Source organism: Genypterus blacodes, unplaced genomic scaffold (genome assembly GCF_046128005.1).
Source record: "Genypterus blacodes isolate CSIRO-AG114 ecotype Tasmania unplaced genomic scaffold, CSIRO-AGI_Gbla_v1 ptg000076l_1, whole genome shotgun sequence".
Taxonomy (NCBI): Eukaryota; Metazoa; Chordata; class Actinopteri; order Ophidiiformes; family Ophidiidae; genus Genypterus; species Genypterus blacodes.
The window spans coordinates 4,730,622-4,758,562 of NW_027466885.1; the positions used below are offsets into that span (position 1 = coordinate 4,730,622).

Genomic DNA, 27,941 nt, shown 5'->3' on the forward strand with positions numbered 1-27,941 from the left:
CGGGGGGTTGGCGGTTCATGCCCCCCTGTGGGACGGAGGGCAGGTGCCTTTGAAGTGTCTAATTATCCAGCCCCCAATAAGTACAGGCTAACTTTCTTAATGGAGGCCTCTATGCCTCACTTCAGTGCACACTTATTCACTTAAACACATGGACCGGCATGTGCAGATCTAAACATTTAAGCAGACAAAAACACATTACAATGTTCACTCATTCAAAGGTAACGTTAAGGGAAAGAGCTGTGTGATTTCATTGCGCACACTAAGGTGGGAAATATCCACAGTGGCCTCTGGGTTCACATTTGATGTGCTTGAAATTACAGCATTATTTTTTCTATTTTATCCTAACTGTTGGCCCTGGGCGTCTTTGCGTTGGCTGGATATCCGTTTCTCTTGGCGAGCTGCTCCTAATCTGAGTGCCACAGACTTGGTCCGGATCACTCTGGTGTGAGAAGTGGGATTCCAATGCTCAGGCCCAGTGGAAAGCTGGCCTGCTCTGGTCTGGTAGGCTGAGAGCCCAGATCTACCCTAAAAGAGCCACTGTCCTGACAAGCCAGCACTCTGTCCTAGTCTGCCCCAGCACTCGTTCTTTTTATATTGTTCCAGAGGTCGGTATGAATAACTGACAGGTCGTGGCTGATCCTAGCTGGTGTCTGACTGTCTGAAGAGATGCTAATTCTGTGTATAGGCCAATCAGAGCACTGAATGGCATTTTTCACTTTGAGGCCTTGATGGAATACATCTCTTAGGGTTTGAGTCCTAAGAGTGCAGGCCAAGGTGCCCTTTAGTGAGAACCTTAAAAGCCGTTACTATTCAAAAGCATCAATGTGCATTTTAGTCTGGGCTTTTAGCTCTTTGACTGCCATGCTCATTGCTCCCTCACAATGTGGGCCTGATGAAACGGTAGCGGGGTTTCGGGGCTGCTCTATGGTGGGCCTGTACCCCTAATGGGGCAGGGGCAGGCAGGGGCTTGGCACGACATAACCCTGCTGTGAGGCTGATTTGAGGTGAGTGCAGAGAGGAGGGAAGGAGCCTAGCAGGCTTTGATTTGCCCCTCCCCAACCCCGGGGCCTGGAGCCTGGGACTGTGAGATGCTGAGCTCTGGGTGCGTCCCAACAGACCCCCAGCGGCAGAGAGTGAGAGCTGAGACTGGGGGCTCTGGAGCGGGGGGGCTGCGGCGTGGGCTGCATAGAGCCAAATTGAGATGTGGGAGTCGTTGAATTTGACTAGATGAATATTGAAGAGAGCATTCGCCTACGCTGTGAGGGAAATCAGCAGCTGACAATAGACTTCTAACCAGGAGAGGGAACATCCTGACCTGCTCACTGCCTCTCTCTGCAATTACACCAAACATCAGTCACACACTGATGGTTAAATAATGTACAACTGTGGATTAAGCCTGCAGAGACGGAATCCAACCTGAATGCAAAGTTAGAGAGAGTGAACTTTGTGCCTGCTGAAGTTTTCCACACATCTGTCTGCGGAACTATCCTGACCCTTCGTGGTTGTGCGTTGTCATATTTAGGCCCCGCCCACCCTAGGGTTCTCTAACCCTAACCCACCCTAACCCTAACCCGGAACAGGGACCGTCAGTTAGTAGAATGTCACCTGGTGAGGCAGGAACAGCACCGTAAAGACTCATTAACCTTCATGTAATACTGAACTCCACAGTGCCCTGTATCGCTGTGTCTGGCAGCGACGAAGGTGATCAGAGAAAGACCTGAAACAATTGTGGTAATCCCCCCCGTGCTTTTGTTGTGTTGAGTTCGGTGGAGTTTAAACTGCTCTCTCTCCCTCCCTCTCTCTCTCTCCCTCGTCTTTCAGCCAACGCTAATCACAAATGATTCCCACTGTCTATAGCAGCGATGCCAGGGCCGGTGAATCAGGTACATAAGCCTAAGCCGCTTGGAGAGGTGCTCTTATTAAACTCTAGCCAGCTGCTGGAATTTTTCTTCCCCCTCTCATTGTTAATTGGGGAGTCTCGAGTCGTTCCCGGGAGTTGATTTGCAAGAGAAAGAAAAAAGGAGCAAGAGATTATTGCACAGGAGGAGCGAAGCTTTGAAGGAGTGTTTTTGTGATTTCGCCGTCTATCCTCCACTACTCTCCTCTCCTCCGTGCGCTCGCCAGCCAAAACCTGTTTGTGCCGCAGACAACGGCGCTTTGAAAAGTTCGAAGGTGGAACACAACATATGTCTGGCTTTGGCTCAGAGGTACAACGCCGCATCCTCTGATGTTTTGGCTTTGAGAAAAGACTCTGATGGGGGGAAAGAGCAACAATGTGCACGGGCCCTTTGTGTACCACTGAAACATGCATGTTCAGGCTTAAGAAACTCCCCAACATGGTGCAGACGGGAGAGTCAAGGGCCGATTGGCATGTAGAAGAACCTCAATCCTGGTCTGTAACCTCTACTTTTAGAAAATACCAACTCCTTCAAAAACAAGGCCAAGGTTTTTGTCTCACTTCTTCTTTCATTGCATTCAATTGGCGGGGCACCCTTAACTTCAGCCCCCTTGTCCAAGGGCCCGGGCTCTAAGAGGAATTGGCCCCACTCCATATCTCATTATCTCTTTTATATTTTCATTTTGTCATTGCATCCAGCCTCTCTTTTATACCACTATATTAAAGGCCATGCACAGGGGTTTCTCTGAAGGTATTCGAACCGGAGTTCTACAATAGAGACCCCTGACAAGGGAAAAAAGGGAGAAACCTGGGCTTTAGGATTTAATGAGTGGCTTGCTGGGGGTGAAAGAAGGATAGAAAGCAAGTGAGGGAAAATGTGAGTGGGAGCAAGAGAGAGGGCGCATTTGTAGAGGGTTAGCGGGAGAGAGAGAGAGAGAGAGTAGTAGAAGAGGAAGAATGCTGGAATGGAGCACCAGGTACCATTATAGTGGCAGAGAAAGCTCCTGAAATACTAGAGCTGGGGCGTGTGCTCTGATCAGGATGGCAGTGAGCACAATTACCTTCTTTTCAAATCCTTCAGTGACACTGCGGGAGGAAGGAGGACTTTGAAACTTGAAAGGCAGGAGCTCGCTTTCAACCTCAAACGCGAGCAGGAAAGGGCTCTGAAATTTGTTCAGTGCTCCCCATCCACCATTAGCTTGTTTCTTCCTCTCGCCTCCAGGCATTTAAGCGCTTTTTGAAAAGATGTTAAGAAATTCAATCACCATAGAGAGGGAGAGAGAGAGAGAGATAGAGAGGGAAAGGGAGAGAGGGATAGTTCTTTTTTTCTGCTTTTTTGAGAGGCATGCTTTCCTCTGGTCCACAGAGGACCGGCCGGCTGCTTTTGTGTTGGGCTGAATAGACCTGCAAACTAGAGGAGGACTGGATGCAACAACTACAGGAAAAGAGGGGGAAATAATTGAGGAATAAAAAATGAGGAAGGGTAAAGAGGGGAAAAGGTCTGCCGGGTGGATCGTGTCAGAGTTGGAGGTGTAGTCAAGTTCAACTTCTTAAAGTTGCATCCTTGTGTGTTTTCCAGGATCTTGTTTACCTTGAAACATTGGAAAAACACAAGAAAGCAGCACGGAGGAGAAACCACAGTGGAGTCTCTCTGGCAGTTCTCTTCCTCCAGCCGTGGAGTCAATTGACCCTTGTGTTGGCGAGTGTTTGTTTAACCATTTAAGGTGGTATGAACTGCAGTAATGAAGCTCTTAAGTCGGTATATGGTAGAATGATGAACCCCCCCTGTGGGCTCGCCATGGTGACCAGAGGGGGGATGGTGGTACTGTGACACCGCTGTGATTGAACTATTAGTCGCTTGACCTCCCCTAGATGGTGGATGGAGACATATGTGAATAGTGGCGGAGGTCACTGAGAAAGAAAAAGAGGCAAAGCAAGAAAGATGGAGGAAGAGAGTGAAAACGAAAAGATGAAAATAGAGGGAGAAGTCGAATCCCCCTGAGAGCTCTGACAGAAGAGATTACAGGCCAGTATTGATAATGTCTGATAACCTCTGAACTGCTCAGCTCCGGTCACAGTGATGAATCTATTTATAAAACATTAAAACATCTGTAAAAGTAAGGAAAACAGCTCATAAATATGCAGGAAGTTTGTACGCTCCCAAATGTAACAGGCAATTTGCCGGATTGGAAAGAGCCGACAGTATACAAACACACACACAGCCACATCCTCCACCCTTAGCATCGCCTCCTTCCAGCATAATCTCGCCGAGACTTCCTTCAATCCACGTCAGGAGATGAACCCAATTCCGAAATCCCTTTATGTTAATATTGCGCTTTGCACGAGCAGACCTATTAATCCAGCTTTAACCGTATAAGTGCCATTATTCCCTTAATAAGATCACCCGGCTGTGCAGTATAGGATTAAACACTTATATCATAACTGACGCTGTCATTTCCTGCGGATGAGAGCGGTTTCCCCTCTCGGGCTGTCAGTTCCGTGTTAAGGCTGCGCACGGATCCGCTGCCAGCACGCTAGCATCCGGGCACGGTTTTGGCCATGAATGCAGGTAATGAATGTGGGAGAACGAGATGAATAAAAGCAAGAGACGGTTTTTTTCCTCCCTCCTCCTCCTCTGTCTCATTCTCTCCTCGCTTGGTTCTCTCTTAACCTCTGATTGGTACTTGTGTGGTGAAGTGGCGCAGCGCTATAACGACCCTCTTCAGTTCTCTTCAATCGGGGCCCTTTACCTCTGTTCTTAATTGGCATTTGAATGCTGTTAGGTTGCAGCGTATAGTGAGGGAATCTTACACTCCAAAGGCAAAACCCCAGTTAAATTCTATGATTCCACCATTCTGCAAGTGTAGGTGAGGCGTAAACACAGTATGAGGCAAGACTATAATAAGGAAATGTGGTATACTCGATTGACGATCAGTAAGCATACTTTGATATGTTCATACATGGTACTTTTGATGGCCTTAATCGCAGTATAATCGAGGGAGTTAAAGTATTTGTAAACACACTGACTGAGAATACATTGCATGGTCAATAAACATAATGGTGAATCATTGGCTATGGCTCAGACTTGATGGCAAACCTGGATTTGAAGAAGGGGGTTATCGTGCTCAGGTCAGAGTTTCCCCAGTTTCTCCTCAAAACAAAGAAATACGATAACGATCAGGAAGGGATTTCCGTGCTCTGTGATGATCCTGAGCTTGTCTGTGTAGTATCGCTCTGATACCCACAGACTAACGCCAGGTCAGCAGGCTGGCTGACCCCCATACATGTCAGTTCAGAGGTCAGGCCAAGGATCAAGGTTCATGGCTTTCTGCTGCAGCTCAGCCCTTGAACCCAAGTCCACATTTATCCTCTTTTCCCCAGCATGCCAGGAGGCTTTCTCCAGAGACCCCATCTCCTCCTAATTTCGCCCTCAGACGGCGAGAGATTTAGTTTGAGAACAGAGGCAGAAGGGGAGGGAATGAGAGGGGGTGGGGCTGATGCAGCCCATGAGGCCGCTTTAATGGGCAGCCTGGAATGTGGGCGAGAAGCCTGCGTTACCTCCTCTGAGGGAATCCATTTCTTTATAAAGACAACAGGCAGACTTGACAGTAAGAGCAGAATTTGACTTCTCTTACTGTGTGAAAACCGGTTGGGGACTTTGCCTTATTTTTTTTCCCACCCTTGTTCCGACAACAAGGACATCATATGACTAAACGCCATACTCCTTTCTCGGTTATGTACGAATGTGGCAGTGTAGTTGTAGGTTCAGGCTACACAGCTATCAAAATGTATAAATTTAATATTTGTAGGGTTTTCTTCACTTCTCAGCTGTTCCACTCCTCCTTTCTTGACTACAGATAGTTTAGCCTTACTGTCAGAACATGGGTGGGATTGTTTCATTTGTGCTGTGCGCTCACTTTTCACTGGCAATCCCTGACTTACACCCACAATACCCAGTAGGTCACAGGTGTACAACACTGATTTCCTGCTCCTCCTCCCTGCAAGAACAACAATTGCTAACCATTTATATGAACTGGTATACTGTATATCTGTATGTGTGATGTGTATTTGCATCTCTTTGTTTTCCACCTCCACATTCCCTAACATCTTGTGCTCCTCCTCTCTCTTTGTTCTCGCAGAGGATGAAAGTTCAGGCACGCCGTACCACCGTGAGAGGCGCAACGCCATCAGCTCTCAGGCCCCGACGTCCAGAGCGCCCGACAGGAACGTCAGCGAGGAGCCCTCCACTTCCACCGAGGATCGCCCGTCGCTGCTGAAGAAGGAGCTGCACGGGTCGCTGCCGCACCTCACCGAACACGCTCTCCCCTACCGAGGCACCCTGTTCACCATGGACCCACGCAATGGCTACCTGGAGTCACACTACGGTAAGTGCAACAGCCCCACGGGTTCATTTTTCAAATCCCCAGTAGAGTTTGTGTAGTATGAAGTGTAAAGGAACCACAACGCTCAAGGACATGCCTGCAGTGCAGATTACAGGAAACCCGAGGCCAAGTTTCTCCTTTTACTGTAGGTGAGAGGCAGGGCTGCCAGATGCTTGATTAAGTCTGACAGATTAGCCTCTCTGCTGCTTTCACTTTCTCCTTTACACACACGTACACACTTTCCAACACATGCACGCACACTTGTCTTGTTTTGTGCCTGGGAAGTTGGTATGGGGGGAATGGCCGACGTAGCTTCTTAATTCCCTCATTAGGGGCCTGTCTGAACACAGTACTCTACTTTCTCTCATCAACACACACATCAAAGCCCCAAAGCAGCGGCGAGTCAACCCCCCCACCCCCCACACCTCCCCCCTCTCTCTCTCCCTCCGTGGGACTCAAGTCTGTGTGTGAGAGAGAGAAAGGAAAGGCAGCAAAGGGAGACTGAGAGAGACTAATAGAGATGAAGCCTAAGAGATTGTGGTGAACGGAGAGCTGCGGCTTGGGCTGAGATACAGGGAATAATTTGAGGGAGGCGAGATATAGACAGTGACCCGTAGATGAAAGTGAAACTGTATTTGGATGGAGGGAACAGGAGATAGATGATAGGGGCGTAAGAGCCTGATTAGGGGGTTAATTTGGTGGCCGGTGTAGCTAGGACTTTGCCCCGCAGACAAGGATTTGATGTGATGGCTTGTTTAGTTTGGTTAAATTGGCTCTGAATTGGGGCAGACAGAGTGGGACAGAGTGATTTTAATCCAGCGTCGGTAATGAAAGGTCCAGCGTAGCCCAGCACTTTACTGTAACTCTATTTATTCAGCCACTTCATTAGCCCGGTGCTGCTCCGTGGTGCTCGGGGTGCCTGGGAGTCATCAAGGTGCCCCTTTAAGGGAAAGGTTACTTAAAATCAGGCAGTGGTGCTGTGGACAGGACCCTCGAGGGCAGAACATTACTGGCCATTACACTCTGACCTAACTCAGCAACACTGCCACTTCTCATTTCATGTGTGTGTGTGTGTGGGGGGGGGTTATGTGTGAAAGAGACCCCCGAAGGTTCCAGACCACTGAAGCCTCGGGGAGGAGTGGGGTGGTGGTGGTGGGGGTCACACCGAGGCTCGGGGGTCATGTGGAAAAGTCGGCATCTGAAATGGAGAGTTCAAAAGCGGCAGGAAATAGGGCCGCTGAGCTTCAAGAGGGTTTCTTTGTACAGTGCAGACTCGAGAGGCTAGAAGAAGGCATCACAGGCGGAGCAGAGTGGAGCGCAGAGCAGCTCCCTGGGAGTCTTAACGCATGAGAGGCAGACATTTCCCTCTCTCCTACTCTGTCCGCATTGTACCATGGAATTCATAGCGCCACCATCAGGCCAATTGATGTTTTTTTGTTTTTTTAAAGTAGTGAGCGTATGTTTGTTCTTTTTTTGTTTTGATTTTCTACATGTAGCATTTTGAGACAATTGATCCCAAATTGTAAGAGGAAATCGATAAAAAAATCCTAAAATTGGCAAAAGAAATCTCACAGAATCCATGAAAGTTTTTTGGATTCTACGACTACCTGTTCAAACGTTGTAAATGGTAAATACAGCGCCACAATCAGGCAGACAGGTATGTCCAATCTGCTGCCATGTTGCCTGAAACCCTTAAGTTTTCAAGTGACAACATAACCTTGTTGGTGTAGACAATAACAGACGAACGTTCTTCTGGTGGTTTTCAGTGTCAGTGCTCAGCTCCTGACTCAGCTCACGATGACTTATGATCTAAGTTGGTAGTATTGCTGTGTAAAATAGCTTCTCTTGGCACCAGGTGTTGAGGACACGGAGGGGGGTGTCCCTGAAGGCGCCTGGTCCCATTCTGTCTGATTGGGAGCGGTGCCAGAGCTCGGTCCCCAGAGCTCCAGCGGTCCCGGGGTCAACAGACGGGAAAGTCCCCCCGCCCCCCTCTCAAACCTCCTCTTTCCCCTTCTCCCCGTCTCTGGCTTGAACCAGACGGCCGCAAGCTCCTGAGCTGCGAGGTGTAAATAGGCGCCAACTCCTGCTCTGGTTTCTGACACACACACACACAAAATCATAACACACCCTCTAACAGTGGCGTCCCTGCTTATGAGGGCTTTGTCACCCCCTAAATTCATCCTGTGTGTGTGTGTGTGTGATGGAGAGGGGGCCCCGAGCCTTTATGCTGCGCTTGCACTGTGCGCCACGCCAGGCAGCAGACAGCCAGGTAAATCCGATTACTCTTGGCGCTGGTGTGTGTCAGTGCTTAATGTGCCTAAATGCGGCGGCACCTGCAGCCTACCCACACCTGGCCGCTGGGTCGCTAACGTTGGGAGGTGTAGGAGTTCCAACAACAAGAGGAAAGAAGGGAGGGAGGTTTGGGTTGTTGGGAAAAAAAAAGAGGGTGGGAGGTTCGTCTTCAGGGGTGCCTGCTCCCGTGTAAATCTCTGCTATTCACCCAGACTCGTGCTCTCCCACTCCTTTTACGTCCTCGGCCTAAGACTGTGTTTACTCTGGTTTTTACACCCACTTCAGCGCAGAAAAGAGGAGGCACTAAGGAAACATTGCCCCCATTGTTGGCATTAGCTAAATCGTGGCAACGCCGGAGTCTTAGCCGCTTTTCTTGGGCAAACACTGGATAAGAGTCCATATCCGTCTTACCACAACACTAATACAAGGGGCTTTACTGTGGGATAAGAAGTAAGGATCGGATAAGGATTAATGAGGGAGAAGTCTTTTTTTTAAGATTGTAATTTTGTAGGAGTGTGAATGGGATGCACGCCGTCAGCGTTTGTTTACATTGTGTGCCGATTAGCCGGTCAGCGGTCCAGCACTTCTCTGCTTCCTCTGGGGGGGGGATGGGGTCCTCCTCCTCCTGCTCCTCTTCCTTTAAAGTGTTTGTCTCTCGCTTAAACACTTGCCCTTCTTCACCAGCCTAAACACAATTGTGGAGGGACTTAACACGCATCCTCTTCAATGGCTTTCTTACTAGAAGCACAAGAGGGTGTTTTGTGAAAGGAACTTCAAGCTTTACAAACACTTCTTAAGTATTTTGGCACTTAAATGACATCAGTTTTAGGGGTTGCGCCTGTGATACAGTAGGTCACTGATAGCAGTAAGTCAGATATACATTGTGTTTCCATGCTGTGATGTCTGCCTCAGTCTCTCCGCTCTCTCTCTCTGGTCTTGCTCCTTAAAAAAAGATCTAGCCCCAGATCTGCCTGCTAGGGTCTAATCCCCACAGCACAGCCTTGTTGTCCTTGACTGATCTCTGAAACCCGGCCTGCTAAGCTGGAGGCGGTGGAGGTATGGATCTCTCGGCTGAAGGATTCCTTCACATGTATCACGGTAACGCCGCACTCTGAGCCTGGCTAGAGGTGACTGCTACCTGGATCATACTGACCGTGCGCTAAAGGAAAGAACACAGAGCTGTCTGAAGCTTTATGGTATGGAGGGGGGTGGCGGGTGTCCAGTCACAGGGGTTAAAACTCAAAACTGCTGTGCAGAGCTGATCTCAGGCCTACTGGGCCGTAGCGTGGCCCTGGCGTCAATCTGTCTGCCTCGATATCAAAATGCAGCTGACCACTGAACTGAATGAGCTGGCTGTCACTAAATCGAACGTGACCCGAGCAACAATGGCCTCCACAGTTAATTACAGTGCTCGTTCAGTCAGTCACACATACGTTGGGACCTTTTCGCCACGTCCCAGGCTTGAAAGAGCGATTCGCGAAAGAGTCACAAACAAAGCACGACTTTGAAACAGAGGGAACTTTCTCGCCTCTTGGTTGGTTTCAACGCCAAACGTACGCGGCAGGGGAAGAGGGTTTCAAACAGCCTCGCCTGAAGAGCTGGGGGTCTACCGAGGAGAGCCCGGGGTAGGAAGACACGCGCCTCTTTCAAGGGTAAGTGTTTGCCTTTGTGATTGTTTCAATATTGGCTTTGTGGTGCATGGTGGCACCGTGTAGTCCCCCAGTGGTGCGCCGGTGCAGAGGAGCCTGGGGCGCACTGCAGGCAACAGAGAGGCATCCTTTCCATCCAGGCCCTTTCATCAAGGAAGAACAACACGGGCCTGCGCTCGCCAAGGGCCCCTCGGTCCAGCACACCAGGGATAATCAGATGATCCCCTTTTATACAGCTTATTAGAGGAATCTCATGCTGTAAGATAGGCCATATTCTCACATGCATGTGTCTCTTTGTAGTACTTGATGATTTAAGGGGGTTAGGCAGAGTTTGAAGTGCTGCGAGAATGCAGTTTCTCACCATCTTGGGTCACATGATACTCTAGTTAGCATAAAGCTGCCGTGCGTGAATTAAATATCTTGGAATAACGGGCAGTTGTTGTTACAATGACGAGATTAAATTTGAAAGGACCGAAGAAGAATTCAGAGGAATTTCCAGAGGACTTAAGACGTTTTAAAAGACGCACACTCAGCATTTCTTCAGTATCATTCTCGCAACATCTGTCTTGAGTTTTGTTCCTCTTTTCAAATGAGATTGGTTAATCAGGCGAAGACACAATGGCGGCGAAGTCTTAAAGTAAGGATTTATTGCATCTTGTTCATCCCAAAAACAGGACCAAGTGCAGGAAACACTGACAACATAAAGCACTGCAGTCTGAAATGGAGAGGAACAATACTCCAGGCTCAGGGGGGGCTTCTTCTCTGCTTGCTGGTTTAAGCCACAGTATCTTCAGCTCTTTGCTTCCTCTTTAAGTTACCCTGCAGTCTCCAGGAGGATAATCACAAAGTTATTTCAGGTCTGTCTACATGTTTGTTTCCCCGTGTCTAAATCTCGTCGCTCCTTTTTGGTGTTTGCATTCCTCTCATATAGTGGCAGAGAAGATCTCGCTCAGCCTCTCGGCTAACAACCCGTATCGTATACTCCCCCTCCAGAGGGTCACATGTATATATTGTTCTACACGAGGAAGAGGCTGATGAACGCAGAGTAATTAAAATGTTTCTGCCGGGGTGGTGATATCTCTGGAGAGGAGAGGAAGAGGATGAGGGTAAGGGTGAGGGAGTGAGCTCATCCTAAGTGAGACAGAGGGGGTAAGAAAGAGAGAGCAGAGTGAGAGAGAGAGTGGAGGAGGAGGAGGAGGAGGAGGGGTGTAACAAGGCAGAAAATGAAGAGAGACATAAAAGAATGGGAGCTCAAGGAGGTCAGGCCCATCACAGGCTTTAGTGTTGCCTTCAAAGATGCCTGGGACAGGTGGCAGCTCCAGACAATCTCGCACCACAGAGCAGCATCCTCTCAGGAGGAGATAAGGGATTCCTCCATCCAGGCACCCTCCTCCTCCTTCTCTTCCTCCTCCTCCTCCTCTCACGCTCTCCACCTCCCTCCTCCCAGCTCAGGGTTCTCCCAGACAACCTGCTTTGATGTGGCTCAGTGTGAGCGGGCGGCTACAGGCCACGGGGCTGCTGTGGCGCTGCTGGGCCACTGGGCCAACGGGCCGCTGGGAGCCGGATGGAAGCGCGGCTCAATCAGCGCGGCTCTCCGGTGCTCGGCGCTCTCAGGTCCCATTAAAGCACTCCGGCAGGGTTAATCCTCTTTAAGGTTTACATGGGCCCCAGTTTGTCTCTCTGCCCAGGCTGAGGGAACCCCTGGGCGCCACCTGCGTGACGAAGACTCAAATCACTGTGACACAAGTCCCCTTCGCTCTGTTGTATCTCCTCCACTCTCTTCCCTCTCTCTCTTGCTTGTTTTCCCCTGTGCGTTGGTCCTCTTATTTCCTCCCATTCCCCTCGGTCGCACCTAGGCTGGGTTGTAAGTCTTTTAGGATTATTTGGGTGGAATCTGTTGACAGGGTCGCTGTAAACGGATTACAACTTTGTCCTTGTGTTTTTGGGGGAAGCTGCGAGGAGGAAGAGGGGTGAGAGCATCAGGAGGACGCACTGTGAATAATGAGCCGAGCAGAAGAAGAGAGATAGACAGAGAGTGGGATTAACCAAGAGAATTAGAAAGACAGCACAAGAGTGAGAGAGGGGGTGAAACAAAAGAGTGATGGGACAGCAACACAAGCACAGAGAGGGAAAGAAAGAGAACGACAAAGAGAGAGAGTTTCAGATGTTGCGGCCGTTCTAATTGGTCCAGAGGCGGCGACCCCTCCATGGCTCTGTGGACGCAGCAGCCATTTGTCTGACTGCTGTGACACTGGGCTTTGTCTCTGACACACTGTTTCCTCTATTAGCCCCAAATAATGGCCACACATCTCCAGAGGCCGGCGCAGACTTAGTCCAGCGACGGCCTCCGGGTTCAGTGGGAAATGTGAAGTCATCTGTGGTTTCTGTTTGTTTTTACAGTATGAAAATCAACTTGCAAATATTGCAGGCACTGTCGTGAATTCTCTCTCGACTCTGTTAGGGCCCTTTTCTCGCTTAAAAAACCTCCAGAGTTCTGTGCAGTTTGGTCATCTGGATTATGTACGGGGATAACAGCACACAGTTTCACTTTCTCCTGGGTGTGGACACAGGCAAAGGAAACAAAGGAGGAAAGCTTTCACTTTTCACACCTCCACCCTTGAATTTCATCAGGTCTGAGTTTACATAGACATCCGTCAATGTCTCAGATGTCCGAATAACTTTGAGCGCACCATCGAGAGAGGGATTTTATAAATGGCTCCTTGTCACAACTGCATTTCAATGCAACGACAACACAAATTTGACTCAAAGTTAATTGTTCACCGTGATGTCCTAATCAAACTAATCTATTTTTTTAGCCAGCTGTGTTGCTCCTTTACTGCTTTTCTCGCATCCGAATAAGTTGTGTGTCTTTGGTCGGGCTTGTTTGACCTTCGCCTCTCAGCGCGGTTCTGTTCCACTGCCCATTTGCCCCCCGGCCGTGTCCAGCCTGTGTGTTATTATATGAAACCCTGAACTGATGCAGGTGTATTAGCCTCACAGTCGCTATCGCACAACCACATGCGGCCTCGGTATCGCCTGCTCAGGGGCCCGGGGAGGAGCGACGGCAGAGGGTCAGTCTGTCAGCGAGGCCTGATGCAGCTGCGGTAATCACGTACTGCCGCCACTGATACGGCCTTGCCAAATATCTGCAGTATCTGCTGCAGCGAGTCAGAATATTGGTAATTATCGTACAGTTTCTCTGATACAGGCACGCGAAAGGGAAACAGATGGTCGACCAAATGTCCTTTTTCAAATATTCTGTGACCCTCAATGTGTATCTTAGAAGATCAAACCTTACAGCAGCCTGGAATAAATCACACACAGGGAGTGGAAGCAAAATAAATGTTGCTAAGTCCCGATGAGTTAACCTGAGGTTCAAATCAACTCCCTTCTTTCGGAGAGGTTTTGCCGTTTAGAGGCAAGGAGATAGACAGATGTGAGGGATAAAGAGAGGAATGAGAGAGAGAGAGACAGACAGAGAGAGAGAGTGGAGGTGTAGCACAGTGTTTCAGCTACTAAACTGCTGTGTAAATCTCTCCCCCAGCCAGGCAGGGGGAGGGCGGGGTGCGATGGAGGGCGATACTGGAGGGAGGGGAGCGGCGCTTTGTTCTGCTCCCCAGATTACCCCAATCTGGAGAAATTCACCAAATGTAGGAGATAGATCGGCGCTCCACGGAGGCCACGAGAAATAACCTTCAACTCCCTGATCCAAGCAGGGATACAGGAAGGAAGGGAGGCGGTGGAGGTGGGATGGGGGGGGCTGGGGGGGTACAGGTGGGGCCCGCTGGTGCTTTGGCTAGGGGCGGGGAGCGGGGGGGCTTGCGTGCTTTAGCTCCACTCTGTAGCAACGCAAGGGTTGCTGCCCCGGTGTGCAATTTATAAAGATTGACTCGGCTCGGGGAAATGTCTTGCAGATGCCGTTGGAGTTTCATTTGAGATATTTGTGTTGGGTGCGTGTGTGTGACTTATGGGGAAGGGAGGAAACTGTAAGCTGCTTCAACTCGTTTAACTCGTGAAACATTATTACCAGCGGATGAGGACTTTTTGACGGTTTGAGAGTTTAGATCCAGTTTTCGTTGCAGTATTTCTGTGATCATTGCCTGAATATTGCCGTGTTGGTGTGTGTGCAGTTATGTAGACCCAGGAGGAGGACGGATGGGCGCTGAGTGTTGTGTTCTTTCCGTTTCGCCCTGTTAATTACTTTTACCCACAAGAAAAAACGGTGGATTTAAGAGCGTGGAAGCAAACGCGTTAGAGACTTTTTCCTTTTTGTCTTGTGATTTCCCTCTCTATTGATTTACTGAGGAAGGGCAGAGTGTGATCTGCCAGGCTGGTGTGTATGATGAATGGCAGAGAGATTGGCAAGCCGACTCTTTCATTCAGCATTCTTCTGTTATTTAACCTCTCTGCTTGCTTTCTTCTTTCTCTCTCTCTCTCACTCTCTCTCTTTTCCTTTTTTTTTTACGATTGGTCTTTGCTGAGTAAAGGCTTGTTTTTTATCTTTCTCTGTTCCGGTGCCCGAGCACCTTGTACAGTAGAGAAAGCTCTGCACAGCATGAACATTAGGCTAATTTATGCAGCACTAATTAGGCCATTAGACCTGAAACAATCTGGGACCCTTAATTAAGCAAAGCGCTCCAAAAGTCAACAGCAACTCCCACTGAGCTTAGCTAAACAGTCTCCCAAAGTGTTATTTACATGTCCAAACAGCTTGAGGTCCCAGCGTAAGCAAACACTGCGAGAGACGAGGAGCGAGAGGACTGATCAGAGGGGGGAATTTGCTCTCCCTCTTGACTGCAACAGGCTCCATCGCCTACAAACACGATAACGGCGGGAAGATGGTGTTTGTGCCACATGTTTGTTTGTTTTTACACTTAATTACAGACTAGGCAAGAAAGTTGAAATTATTGCTTTGCTGCATGGCATTCATGGATAGAATTAATAGGAATCCTCCGTCCTCAGGCTTGCGTGATGGCACTAAAAGCCAAAGTCGTCCGGTTGAGGAAATGCGTGCGGAGATGGCTTGATCGCAGTATAATCAAAGTTTTAATGCGAGTGTAAACCTACTGACAGTTGAGGATGTGAGCCTGGAAATATTGTTCATGAACCTTGTGAGAATTTGCACGAGACTGTGAACGATGCGGCTGCGGTCTATTCGTCTTCGGGCCGCGTTGCACTCGCTGGAGAAGTTAGTATGTGAGTTTTTAAGGTATGAAAGTCCTTTTGGATTCCTATCGAGGCACTGGTGGAAAAGCCGAAAGTTACCTGTTGATGTTATGCAAACAGAAAAATGTTATTTACTAAATTCGTCGGGATGCGAGGCGCCACTCGCAAACGCACAAACGAACTCCGGTGCATCTTCCAAAGTGTTGCTGTTGCTCTTAGTTGTGGCGGCGGGCCTAGCTGTAGACGAGCGTGCCTGAGCGGTGAGATCATGAGCGAGCGAGGAGAGAGGTGGCGTAATGAAACCTGGCAGTCGCAGCCCCGGCACAGGCTTCATATGTTCCACATTAGCAATTCACAAACCTCTGGAGCAGGCCTCAGCATCCCCCTTTTCTCACTCCGCCTTAGTCGCTTATGACAATCTGTCACTGGCTCTTTGTGCTCACGGCGTGGAGTGCGGCGTTTGCGGAGTGGCGCTCGTCCTCGGCTGGAGATGTTACAGAGACGAGGCAGTGAACCCGAGGCCGGGTTTACCCACCAGGGCAATAAACCCACAACGCTGAGTTGACAACAAAAGACAGAGATCACAAATTGTTTTTTGTGTTGTCGGAAACCAAATCAGAAACGCGAGAGACGGCTCAACTTCCTGTAAAGTTCGGCGCCACAAACGCACACTCAAGATCCTTTGTGGCAGAACTTCCATTATGAGAGGAGATTAGCCAATAAGTCTATTGCAAATGATGTGCTTTAGGCTTTATCCTCCTCTTGTCCTCCCCCTACTTTGAAATGATTCAAGTGTCCAATAAAGGACAAGGCAATTACCATCCTCTCTTTAATGAAGGGGGAAGCCGGTCCAGAGCTGTGGTGTGTTTGCGTTGAATTAGAATTAATGAGCCTGGTCAAAGTTTGCCTCTAATTGCCCTTTCATTAAGACCCATCTGTAATAATGTCTTAATGACTTCCATCCAAAAAAGAAAAAGATCCAACCAAAAATTAAAAAGCATTGCTCTGAAAACTTCACGCTCGTCATTAAAATGTTTCAGAAGACTCGCGCGGTGTTGATGAATCGGCACGGAGAGAGAGAGAGAGACGTGAAAGGCGGACACATTACTCACTGATATGTTTCAAACCATCTTCACAACGGCCGATTTGCATCTCAAAGTGCCTTTAACACATTAAACGTACAATAAAACAGCAACATCCAGCGTTTGGTTGAGTTGCTGCCACGTTGCCTTTGGTTTCGGCGCGTACGCCGGGAGGAAAAAACGTACGCGCCTTCCAGCTGTAGTCTGTATGAGTTTCCTCTTAAATATCCAGGAGCGCCGGGTCAATTTAGTCCTGGAGTAAACACCAACGAGTCCCTACAGGAAACGGTGCAGATGGATTGCAGGATGGAGGCTCTATCCACCCCCCCCCCCTCTCTGCTCGGGCCTCTGTTCTTTCGCGGCTGTATACATTCCCCGCAGTGACACGGGGGGCTGTTTGCCTTTGCTAATGGAGATCCGTGCTGGCGTAAAAGAGGTGGCAGGCTGTATTTAGATAGGGCCGCGGTAAAGTAAACTTCGGCGTCGGGATTTAAATAAACCTCGCGTGGAAACGGTTTTTGCCATGCTGCCGAGGCGAAACGGAGGGAGGGAGGGTGGGAGGGAAAGAGGGAGAGAAGGCTGATGAAAGAGTGAGGAAAAGAGGTCCAGTCTAGGCACAGGGCAGCGTTGAGTGAGGCGCTCCAGAGACATAAACAGAGGGGGGATCTGGGTAATTCAGGCAGGAGTGGCGGATGTGGGAATGAAGATGTGTGTAGAGGTGAAGGCGGCGGGAGGGAGGGAGGGAGGGAGGAGGTGGGGAGGGGAGAGATCCATAGAAAAGGAAGAGGCGATTTTTCCAGTTGATATTCTCTGTAGTCGTCCCAGGTTAGAAAGCAGTGGAGGAGTCCGCGCGATGTTGCGAGGGGATCAGTCAGATTAGCGAACATGAATCTTTTACTCCCGCCGAGCCGCAGTACAGTACACGGACTCCTGAAACCTGAAAGTTTATTTCCGACTCTGACAGCCGAGGAGCCGGCGGGGCCCCGGGAAGCGGAGAGTAAACAAAGCCAGCTCCCGCTCTCTGTCCAACACGCTTCCAAGCCCCATCCTCCACCCCTCCATCCCTTCCTCCCCTCGGCAGCTCTGGAATCAACCGAGGCGAGCCGAGCCAAAACTGAGTCATCAGGAGGAAACTATCAAACAGAGACAGAGCGGTCAGATACATGCCAGAGCTGCACGGAGGAGGCTTTAGCACTTATCTCTGCTATTGTGAAAACATGATGAAACTCCACCAATGGTATCTACAAGTTTTCCGAAATTTTTTCTCTTTTTTTTACTCTTTGGCCTTTGAGCACTCCTTACTGATTCAGGGTGGATTTGGGAAGTTCAACAATTATGATGAAATAATCTGCAGTGTTATTTACTTTCACATTTTCACCCCGATCGATTTACAGTCATTTAGAACTTGCCCCTCCCTGGTTTGCAGGCCTAGTAAGCTCCAGGTGTCTGTCTATCTCAAAAACAAGTTTATCCTCAATCACTGTCAGTATGTGTACTTGCACTCTATAACCTTGATTATTCCGCATTTAAGGTTATAAATCCTTTTTTTAGAGGTCGTTACTATGTTTGAAACTAGCATGAATTGCAGTATAAATGACTGAGATGGCGCAATTGTAAATCAACTTATTCAGGCATGTATACATCTTTAATAAAGGGCTTAATCACATTTTTTAGGACATATACTTGGACTAGTGTAAAATGCTTACTTGACAGCTACAAAACCACAGAATAAGACCGCAAGACGTGGCATCACCTGACAAGAGACCGTAGCCAAGATGTGTCAAGCAGAGGAGACAGAATCTGACTCAACGTCTTCTCACTGCGCCCATACGGTCGTCAAGCCTGGCTCAAGCTGCTAGTAATCACCTAAATGAATAAGCGATGAGGTAACCAGACCCCGCGTGTTTGTTTGCGGCACGGACACCCAGCTGTGTTTGGCACGGATGGAGCGACGCCGGTGGAGCCTTTGGGCACCCCAGCGTCTGGCCGCCTGCCCGCCTGCCCTGATATTTACAAGGTAACAGCACATAGCCGCGGTGTGAGCGACTGGCTGTCTGAAGGTATGCAGATGTTGACACACGCGCTGGTGCCTCAGGGTGCTGATACACCAGCGTGTGTTTGGGCAATGATCTCCGCAACAGCCAATAAAGTGACTTTCCTCTGATTTATGCATGCGAGTGAGCAAAGTGACTCATTTCGGTTTTGGTTTTTAACCCAATCAAGTAAAGGGAGGGCCTGGGGAGAGATTCACTCTGGCGGCTTGCACGTCTCAACTTGCCTCCAACAATGGATGCACGAGGAGCTCGGTTATGAAACGGAATTCCTGCCGTAGCTTGAGGAAAGATACACCTCGGGGTGCAAAGAGTGCAGCTGAGGTTAGAGGATGAGAGTGCAAATATGTGAACGCTGCAGCGAGAATCACGTAGCATCTGGCCTCTGATTTATCAGCGGCCAGCCTTTTGAGGACACTTCCTCTGTGAATGTTTTGGAGCTGCGCGGCTCTTGGTTCAGTGCATGTTGAGGTTTTGATGAGGTCTCCTTTGGGTGGGTCTGCTGAAAGATAGCCATCAACCGTTGCCTTTCATTATAGCTGGTACTTAGATTAGCTGAGGGAGGGAGCTCACGTCCGAGTGAATCCTCATGAAAACATGTTCCAGAGACACTGGAGAGTCTAGTCGTGTCTCATATATCTCCTCTCTCCTCTCTTCTTCTCTGCAGCTCCTCCTCAGTTCTTCCCGACCTTCCATCCTCCCGTGCCGATCGATGACAGACATACCCAAGGACGCTACATCTACGAGCCTTCCCCTGTGCCCCCTCTTCATGTGTAAGTCTCTTAAAGTTTAAACATACCTGAATACACACACACACACAAACACACACACTCGGGCACATCCAAGACGTTTAAGAAGTTCTGCTGCATCATCAGGGATCTCCCACTGCTGCGCGCTTACTGCAGATATGAATCAAGCTTCCCCCCTAAAAACTTCTTCCCGTGGGCGTGGAGCATCTTCCTCGTGGGCGCCGGGTGCCTCTTTGCCTGGCAGATCAAAGGGCGTCAGCGTGGAACACGATCCGCATGTCAGAGACACGCAAATGAACATGTGTCAGAGACATGGAAATGAGAGCGAGGCGAGAGGGAGCCTGGGAGCGTGCAGGCCTCATAAGAGCGCTGATCAAGCCCTGTCAAGAGAAGGAAGCAATCCCTCCGCTGACATGTACACTGGCGCCGACGCGCATAAGCACACGTGACGCCGGCATGTGAGCTGCGCGTGTACCGGGCTAACTGCCCCGCCTCGGCCAATCAGGCGGGCGGAAGTGATTAAAATGAATGAATGAAGTAAAAAGGCTCTCAGGCTGTTTCTCCCCTGAGTGCGTCTGATGGCGCCGGACAGGTCAGCCGAAAACTTCAAAGCCCTTTTCAAAAATGCCCCTGGTTCACGTTGACTCCTTTTTAAAATTAATTTTGATCGCCCCCTTCTCTCTTTGTCACCTCCCTTCTGTTTCTTTCGCTCTTCCCGTCGTTTGCATTTGTGCGTTGGTGTCTGATGCGTCGTCGTCTTTGCTCGCAGGCGCCAGTTTGTAAACCGCCCCGACACGACAGGAAGGAAGCGATCAGCGCGCGACGAGGACAAATTGGATGGGGCAGCTACTTGGGCCGCATTATGTTTGATATTCTTCATCATTATCAACTCCCCCCCTTCCTCCTCACCTCCTCAGGAGTCATATCTCTCCCTGGCTGGTGTGCCACTAAGCGTAATGAATTTTTTATGCCCCCCCCTCCCTCCCCACCTCTGGCCCACCCCACCTCTCAGCCCCTCGCCTCCCGCTCAGGGGAAGGAGGAGAGAGAGAGAGAGAGGGAGAGAGGCGAGGAAATAAAACGGGGAGGTGATTGATGCTCCGTGTCACCGCAAACAAAATGGCAAATATAATTTAGCATTAGGCTTATGCGGAGATAATGGGGCGAACACGAGCCGGCAACACGGGCTCAAACAAACAGCGGCGGCTTGTTATCCGTCAGGAGCGCTTTGGTAAGACGCCGAGCACCAGGTTAGGGGAGAAGGGGAGGGGCGAGGTTGGGGGAACGAGGAGGGGGGGCGGAGGGACGACACGGAGCCCCGGGAATTGAATTAAGGGGGAGAAGTTCCGCGTCTTCAGTCACTCTGTCCGGACAGGAGTTATCTGCGCGGTTGGTTTGCTGTCAGTGGAGACACGGCCGCTCTGCCACGCTACTTACGGCCTATTTATCCAGGCCATTAAGCATAGAGCTGTTTAATACGACACGCTACGCTGAGGGACGCTATTTGTCATTATTATAAGACAGCTGTTTAGCGGCTGGCCTTATGTAAATCAAGCCGGCGAACTCTGTCAAACACGTTATCTGCCAGAGTTGCGCGTAGCGTCACGTGCAGAAACCTTCTCAGCTACTTCAGAGTCATCGCACCGGGAAGCAACAACATCACCCGAGGTTGATTAGAAAAACCAGCAGCGAGCTCCTCTGTGAAAACATTTGCTCATTATTTCCGTATTACAGCGTCGTCAAAACCACCTGATGGCAAATTTGAGTTAATTGCGTTTCCTAAAGTTGAAGCGACGGATGAAACTCCAGCCCAAGAAAAAAGTGAAAACCCCGGAAGGCCTCGGAGGGAAATCCAGGCCGCTGGGTTTGCGTTTGCTTGTTGCCGGCAAACGAGCAAATAGAGGCAGTCGAGGCGTTGCCGTCGCTCGGGGGAAATGGAGGACAGGAGGCGGCTTATGGAGAAATATTGAATTGTTTTAAGACAAGTTCTCCTCGGTGAGCAGAATTAATCGTTATTAGCCGTCTCAAAGATATGCCTAAGTACACAGGGACTATTATTGCAGTACTTCCCCATGCAGCCTCTCATTACGGCCTGTAATTACAGTTGGGTTGGCCCTGCGGCGGTTCCATCAATCTAACCAGCTTCCCCCCCGCCGCACACACACACACACACACACACACACACACATATACACAAGCCACCACTGGGCAACTGTGGCCGGAGAAAAAACACAGCCAGCGCCCGGGCTGCTCGTTTTCCTCCCTCCGCTGTGACACATCCACCATCCATACGTGGCAAATGAACAGGATCATATCCTATTACGGTGAAGGGTCTAATTGAAACATGTTTATTTATGGCCCCCTGTTTTTCCCGACGTTAGCAGCGCAGCTAACGGGCTCCCGCGATATGAGGCGGTGGAATTAAATTAAAAGCTCATAAAATGAAATATGCTCCGTATTAGCTGTTTGACACTTAATTTGCCTTCAAATGAGCAGAGGAAATCACAAATTAACTGTCCTTTGTTTTTCCTCTTTACCTCACCTCCCCTATTAGGCGAGCGGGAGCGCAATTACAGACAGAGGCTAATCGTTTAGTTTATGAATTCTTGTGGGGAAGGTACCAATGTGCCATTCAATATTAAAGCCTCAGGGTCAGGAGGGGGTGGAGGGGCCTTGTTGCAGGGGCGGCTCGTTTCACGGAGGAAATCATCAACGCTCATATGATGGAGGACTACTACAAGAAAGAGTTTCGGCAACCACAACCCAAACTTTGCGCGGCCCAATGGTGTTGGGGTAAATTATGGCAGAATTAGGTCACTCGAGTGTTTTGGCTAGATATCTGCTGTTCACTTCCCAGGTCCTCAGTCATTCAAAAAATCTCACCGTTGCCTCAGAAAGTGTTTTTCTATGGCCTTTGACCCTGAAAGGTCTATATTTTTCACGGATCTCCTATTGCTCAAAGCTTTCGGGTGTTGTCTCACATCAGTGAGGCATGTCAGCGTCATGATGGGAGTTAGGCATCTATGCACACACACCTCCTCAATGGACAGGCTTACCTCGTCCTGCAATTACGCAACGTATTGTAAACTCACAGAGCAGCGAGCTCCCGTAGAATGCGGCCTGATCGCATGTGGCCTTTAATTGCAGTAAGTATGGAGCGCACGTAAACTCGGTGAAAGCCAGACGGCAGCAGAGAAGATGCTGCCTGCTTAAATAAACACATTGATGGGTGAAGAGCAGGCTCTCCATGGGGGCTCTGGTCCCCTCTGCCGCCGCCATTGTGTGGGGTTTGGCTGTAAAGGGAGCCGGGGGGGGGGAGGAGGTGGGAGGGGTTGCTGCGGCCGGGGGCCAAGAGAAGAGACCGCTCCTTTCATTCTGGCTTTTATTGCCTGACCGCAGTACACAGCAAAACAAAACCGCCCTCTCATGCGGCTCGGCACCGGGCTCTCCGTCACCCGGCGACCCCGCAGAACAAACAGAGGTATTCGTCGCCAGTCAATTATCAGCATCAGCGTTTGCTCTGGAGTCCCCCGGGCCCTTGTGCTGTGAATGGGGGCCACTAAAATCAGCTAAACATTCTTACGGGATGAACAATTGACTCACAACCTTTTGAGCTGTTAGTCACAATGATCAGTCAATTGGAGAGTTAGTAAAGTTGCTCTCAGGGCAAACGTCTGAGCAGTGATGTCAGATACTTTTGGACTTTATTTAGAAAACAATCGGCAATATTTGATAGCTCACTTGTGAAATTAAGTCAAATAGAAATGATCATAGAATAGATTTGCTCTCATATGTCATAACTAATAGATGCTTTAATGCTTTAAGAAAAATGCAGTCAAACTTGTCAAAAGCTCCTCAGGGGGACTCAGAATGATGTCGTGGTCAGAGCAGAAGTGGCGAGCTGGTGGGGGTTTTGGGGGGCAATGGGGGCGTGTTTCTGTGTTTCCTGCCCGTGTGGTTGTTTCATTCAGGAGTGTGTTTGTTCAGCTGTGGGCTCTGCGCCTGACTGGAAGGTATTCTGGAGGTATCATGGGAGGACGGCGGCGTGTCTCTGTCATGGCGGCACAGCCTCGCCGCCCTCAAAAATGACTTCATTCACTCTTAAGGCTGCGGCGCCGGACTAAGTAACGCCACAACTCAGCTCCAACGCTCTAATTTCACATTTTTATTTGATTTTTCTATTTGTGATTCTTACGACTTCCAAACTTCATTCGCCCTCTCTCTCTCTGTTTCCAACTCGCCCTCCTCTCCCTTTGGCGTGCGGGTGCAGGAGGACGGTTTTAGATGTGCGCCGCGTCGTTCGATTATTTACATAAACTGTTGTCAACGCGCCCAATCTGGGCATGAGAGGAACGGGCGCGTTGCTTAGCATAAAGACCACAGTCTTATCTCAACACCTCCTTCCAGATGGGAAGAGGCTGAGCACCGCAACACACCCTCATTCCTTACACACTCCAGATACAATACAAAGACAAAAGGCCTGGTGTGGCTTCTATAGAAGCTGCAAGAGAAATGTTTATGGTTTGGTGACGGTACGATTTGGTTCCTCTTCCCTCTCATGTATATGCTGATCTGTCTGCTTCAAGCTTTCGTGGCATATACATCTCTTCTTTAACCTATATTTCCTCTTATATTTGCACAATTTTTGCAAATCCATTAAAGGGGCAAAACTCTGGCCCATTCCCGCCGCTCACACTCACATTAGAATACGGTCTAGACTCTTGCAGGATGCTGAGCGGCGCCATAAATTACACCCAGAATAAACGGGCGTCTCATAATCACATCTGATCATCTCTGTACAGATACGGCCGCTGTCACCGAGAAGCACAGCAGAGAGACCGAGGCCACTTTTTCATCTTCCTCTCCAACTGTCCAAAACCCATTCTGTGTGACTTCATAGGTCACCCCTCTGTTGTGCACTCACTGGTCCCCCCCCCCGCCCCCTTTAATACTTCCTCTATAGAGTGAGACGGGGTAGGGTGGGGTGTGTGTTGGGGGGGGGGACAGGCGGTCACGCAGTCGCTGGCTTCATGATTAATGGTGTTTATTCTTGACAGAAGGCTCCTTTATTTATCTGCATTGCCGTTTCAGTGATACTATCAGTCACCTGAATGAAAAATATTCAGTCATACCAATTTTGCAGTATAATTGAGTAGAGTCACTTCCTTTCACTTTTTTCTCCCCTCTCTCCTCGCTCTCCTCTCTCCCTCCTCTCTCTCTCCCCGCGCTCTCTATCTGGCAGCCTTATCACCGCCACAGTAATTTTCGCGGCGCGTTGTTTGATATGGAGAGGCTGGCTTTAGCCGCATTTGACATAAAGCCTCTTCAATTTTCACGAGAGGGGGAGAGAGAGAGAGAGAGAGAGAGAGAGAGAGAGGGGAAGAAGGAAAGTTGTGCACCACTCTGAAAATGTGAAGGGGGGGGTGCTGTAGGGTATCTCTCCCTTTTTTTTCTGAGGCAATTTCAGGATTTAGAGAGAAAGGAGATAAATGCCTATAAGCAGAAATGCAGGCAGATTGAAGTTACAGTATATCTGTTTTTTGTAATACACCAGTTTCAGAATCCTAAATGGACGCTTGCTCGCTCTCTCTCTCCTCTCTCTCTCTTCTATTGAGCCTGTGCAGGGGACCATGAGAGGTTGAAGGCACCTGTGATGGCTCCAGCAGGTTGAAGATGGGGGGGGGGGGTTTGAGGAAAAGAGTTTGGCACCGCAGACGTTTGACAAGGCCTGTAAAGGTTTTAGGGTCATTACCCGCGGAGATGTGTTCAGGCGCCTTCCAACGCTCCACCCGCCAGGCCGGATTACATAAACCCAGACTGCGGCTGCGGCGGCATCAGCTCGTCTATTTGTGTTTCTCCCCGCTTATTAAAAATCACATGCATTTTTTATGTTTCATTTTGCTACTTTACATTTTAGATAAATGGTTTATGAATGTGCCTGAATTAGTTTGCCTCAAAGGTAAATAGCAATCCCGACCGAAGAAGAGAGCTAATGCTTTTCTAATTCTAATCTACAAACGATTACAAATCAAATCATGTCTGATTATTCTTTTGGCAGATACTTCCTATTCTCTGCGAATGTGCGGCATTGGGATTTAATTTTAAGGTCTATTAAAATAGCGTTGAATAAAGGTAGGCTATGATGAAGAGGAATACATTAATGTATAGCAGGAGGCCTGTGAATATGCACATGTAACACATTAGCAGATTTGATTTTCTACACGCGAGTCATTTGCTCACTCTTCATGTTTGAGATCTCAATTTGTTGCTCTCCTGTGGAGCACAATGGAGCAGCAGCAGGTCTGAGGGGAAGAGATAACAGGCAGGTGCCAGCAGCTTGGTGTTAATGCGCGTGTGTGTGTGTTTTTGTGTTTTGTTCAACGTTGAAGTGTCAGGTTCAACCTTTTTTTTCTATTTTATGTTTTTATTTATTAGCTCCGACAGGGATGTTTTGATTTCCCCTGCATCTGTTTGTTTGTTGATTACTCTGAAAAAGAAATTCCAAAAAATACACACAATTTGGTTGAATCTTCCGGTGTGACTGAGGGAAGTACGCACTGAATTCTGACAAAAACATTTCGACTCTTGCATTTTTTTTAAATCCTTTTGACAGTTTCCTCAGAATTTAATTTAATTTAATTTAATTTAATAAACCAGTCATATCTATCCCATAATAGACAATATGACAAGTTGAGATCCAAGTTAAATTTAAAACTGTTCCTAATGACAAATAAAGCAAAGAGATCCTGTTATATTTATTATTATTATTATTTTATTTTTATATTATTTGTGTTTTATATTATTCCAACGTGAATAGAAAGGTTTATCCAGGCTGGGCTTTATAAATCCAAGTAACACCAGATGAGCATTGAACAATTAAATAAATGCTGCTGGTTTCTCTGCGTCGGCCGTTCTGGATTGGTTCGCCTCTCTCCATGATGGGTGTAGTGGACTGTCACGTTTATGAGCCGCGGCGGCTCCTAATGGGCTTATTAAAAACACCCCCACCTCCCTCCCTGCCTCCGGTCGGCCGGGGCGGCGCACTCGGGGAAGCCTCCGTCCTGACTTCTGTTCCTCTTCACGTTGCCTAGATTGCCATAGTGACGGCCCTCTGCCTCAGCAGGGCCTGCAGGTTCCTGGTAGGCGGAGTCTATTAATACAGCGGGGAGCACCTCGCCAGTGTCCTAAGAGCCTCTAAGATGTGGCCGTTCCCCTTTACTCTCTCTCTCTCACCTCCATGATTACTCTTGTTTGGCCTCAGCCCTGTTAGTTTAGGTTTTAAATTAATACCAGGCCCTCCATTTGGTATATTTTGGTTTTGTTGGTTAGTCAATAATTTGTACACTTTCCGTTTAAACCAGTGTTTTTTGTCTTGGCTCACGTGTCAGGTTATGACATTGTTCGATTAGAGTAATGGATAGCAGCTCAGTTCTCCTCTTTGGACTGGGCCGGTGCCCATCACATCACATACGTCACAGCATAACCGTGTGGAAATGTGGACTTTCCATTACTCTGACTGGTCTGCTGGACTCTGAGCTCCAGACCCTGCGATCACCACTCTCGGGGCCAGTTTACAGCGAGTAACGAGAGTTGGCGAGCAGGGGCCATAAATCCTGCGGCGACTCTGCTCGTTTCCCGCCCTCCCCTCTGTCCCTCCTTCCCTTCTGTCGCGACGACCAGCAGCAGCCCGAATGCAGCAATGTCAGATATTACCACATGTTGGTTTCAAAAAAAGGCCTTTACCCCGACTGATGTTTCACTAAAGACGTTTGACGGCTTTAATGTGGGAGGAAATCAGTTCATTACCTCCTTTTACAGCCTCTCCACCAGTCCTTGCTCTTTTCTTCCCGCTCCCTTTTTCTGTTATTTCCTTATCTTCTAAATCTCGTGAAAGAAAATTTCATCCCCTTCACACTTTGTTCACCAATGAAAATTAATTCATATCACATAAAACGATTCTATTCTCTCAGCCCCGCTCGTTATCTCCCTTATCAGATGCGGCGTCCATTACATCTGATAGTGGGAGAATGGTTTCATCTGCGTTGGGTTTTTTTTCAGGATCTCCGTGCTGCCTCCGTCCCCCATGGTGCCTCACTCTCTCACAGAGGTCAGCTTGTAAAGTTTCACTGCTCCCCCCCCCACCCGCCCCCCTCCCTCCCCCTGCGAGCGTCCGGCAAGGATCAGCACGAATCCAGTCACGCACGTTGCAGCTGCAGGGTGACCGCACGCTCTTGTCAGAACGCAAGAATGCGGGCTATCTTTGTTTTGACATCTTTGTGTGGGCTCCTCTAACACGTTAGGAATGAGCGTTTATTTGAAAAAAAAGAATTGAATCATCTTGTGTTTTCGTCTTGTGAAACTCTTTCTCTGCTTTACACGAAAACATCGCAGGGCCAGCGTTTTAAGCCTCCCCGAAGCTTCATCAAGCCCCGCGCTCGGCGCCGCCACGCCGCGCTCGGCGCTCCGTCATGATTAAATATCAAGGAACTCCACTTGACATTTTATTAGTCCAACAAGATGGATGGAATGGCCAGAATAAAGTAGGTAGAGTAGAGTCTGCTCACTTTCCCACCAGCAGCCGCCTCTCCGTCCAGCTTTCTTTCCCTTTTTCTCCGCCAACAGGAAGTGTGTATTAGAACCAAGTGATGGATCTCAGTCCGGAAAAAGGAGAAGGA

General features: G+C 49.0%; 1 protein-coding gene across 2 annotated transcripts in view; it reads left to right on the forward strand.

Annotated features, from left to right (window-relative positions):
• gli3 (GLI family zinc finger 3) overlaps window positions 1-27,941 on the forward strand; it is an 88,335-nt gene that overhangs the window by 27,314 nt on the left and 33,080 nt on the right. For both annotated transcript variants that reach the window (XM_076158313.1, XM_076158312.1), the window contains exons 3-4: window positions 6,037-6,282; window positions 19,187-19,292. In XM_076158313.1, coding sequence (XP_076014428.1) covers window positions 6,037-6,282; window positions 19,187-19,292 — 352 coding nt within the window. The remainder of the gene's footprint in view (window positions 1-6,036; window positions 6,283-19,186; window positions 19,293-27,941) is intronic.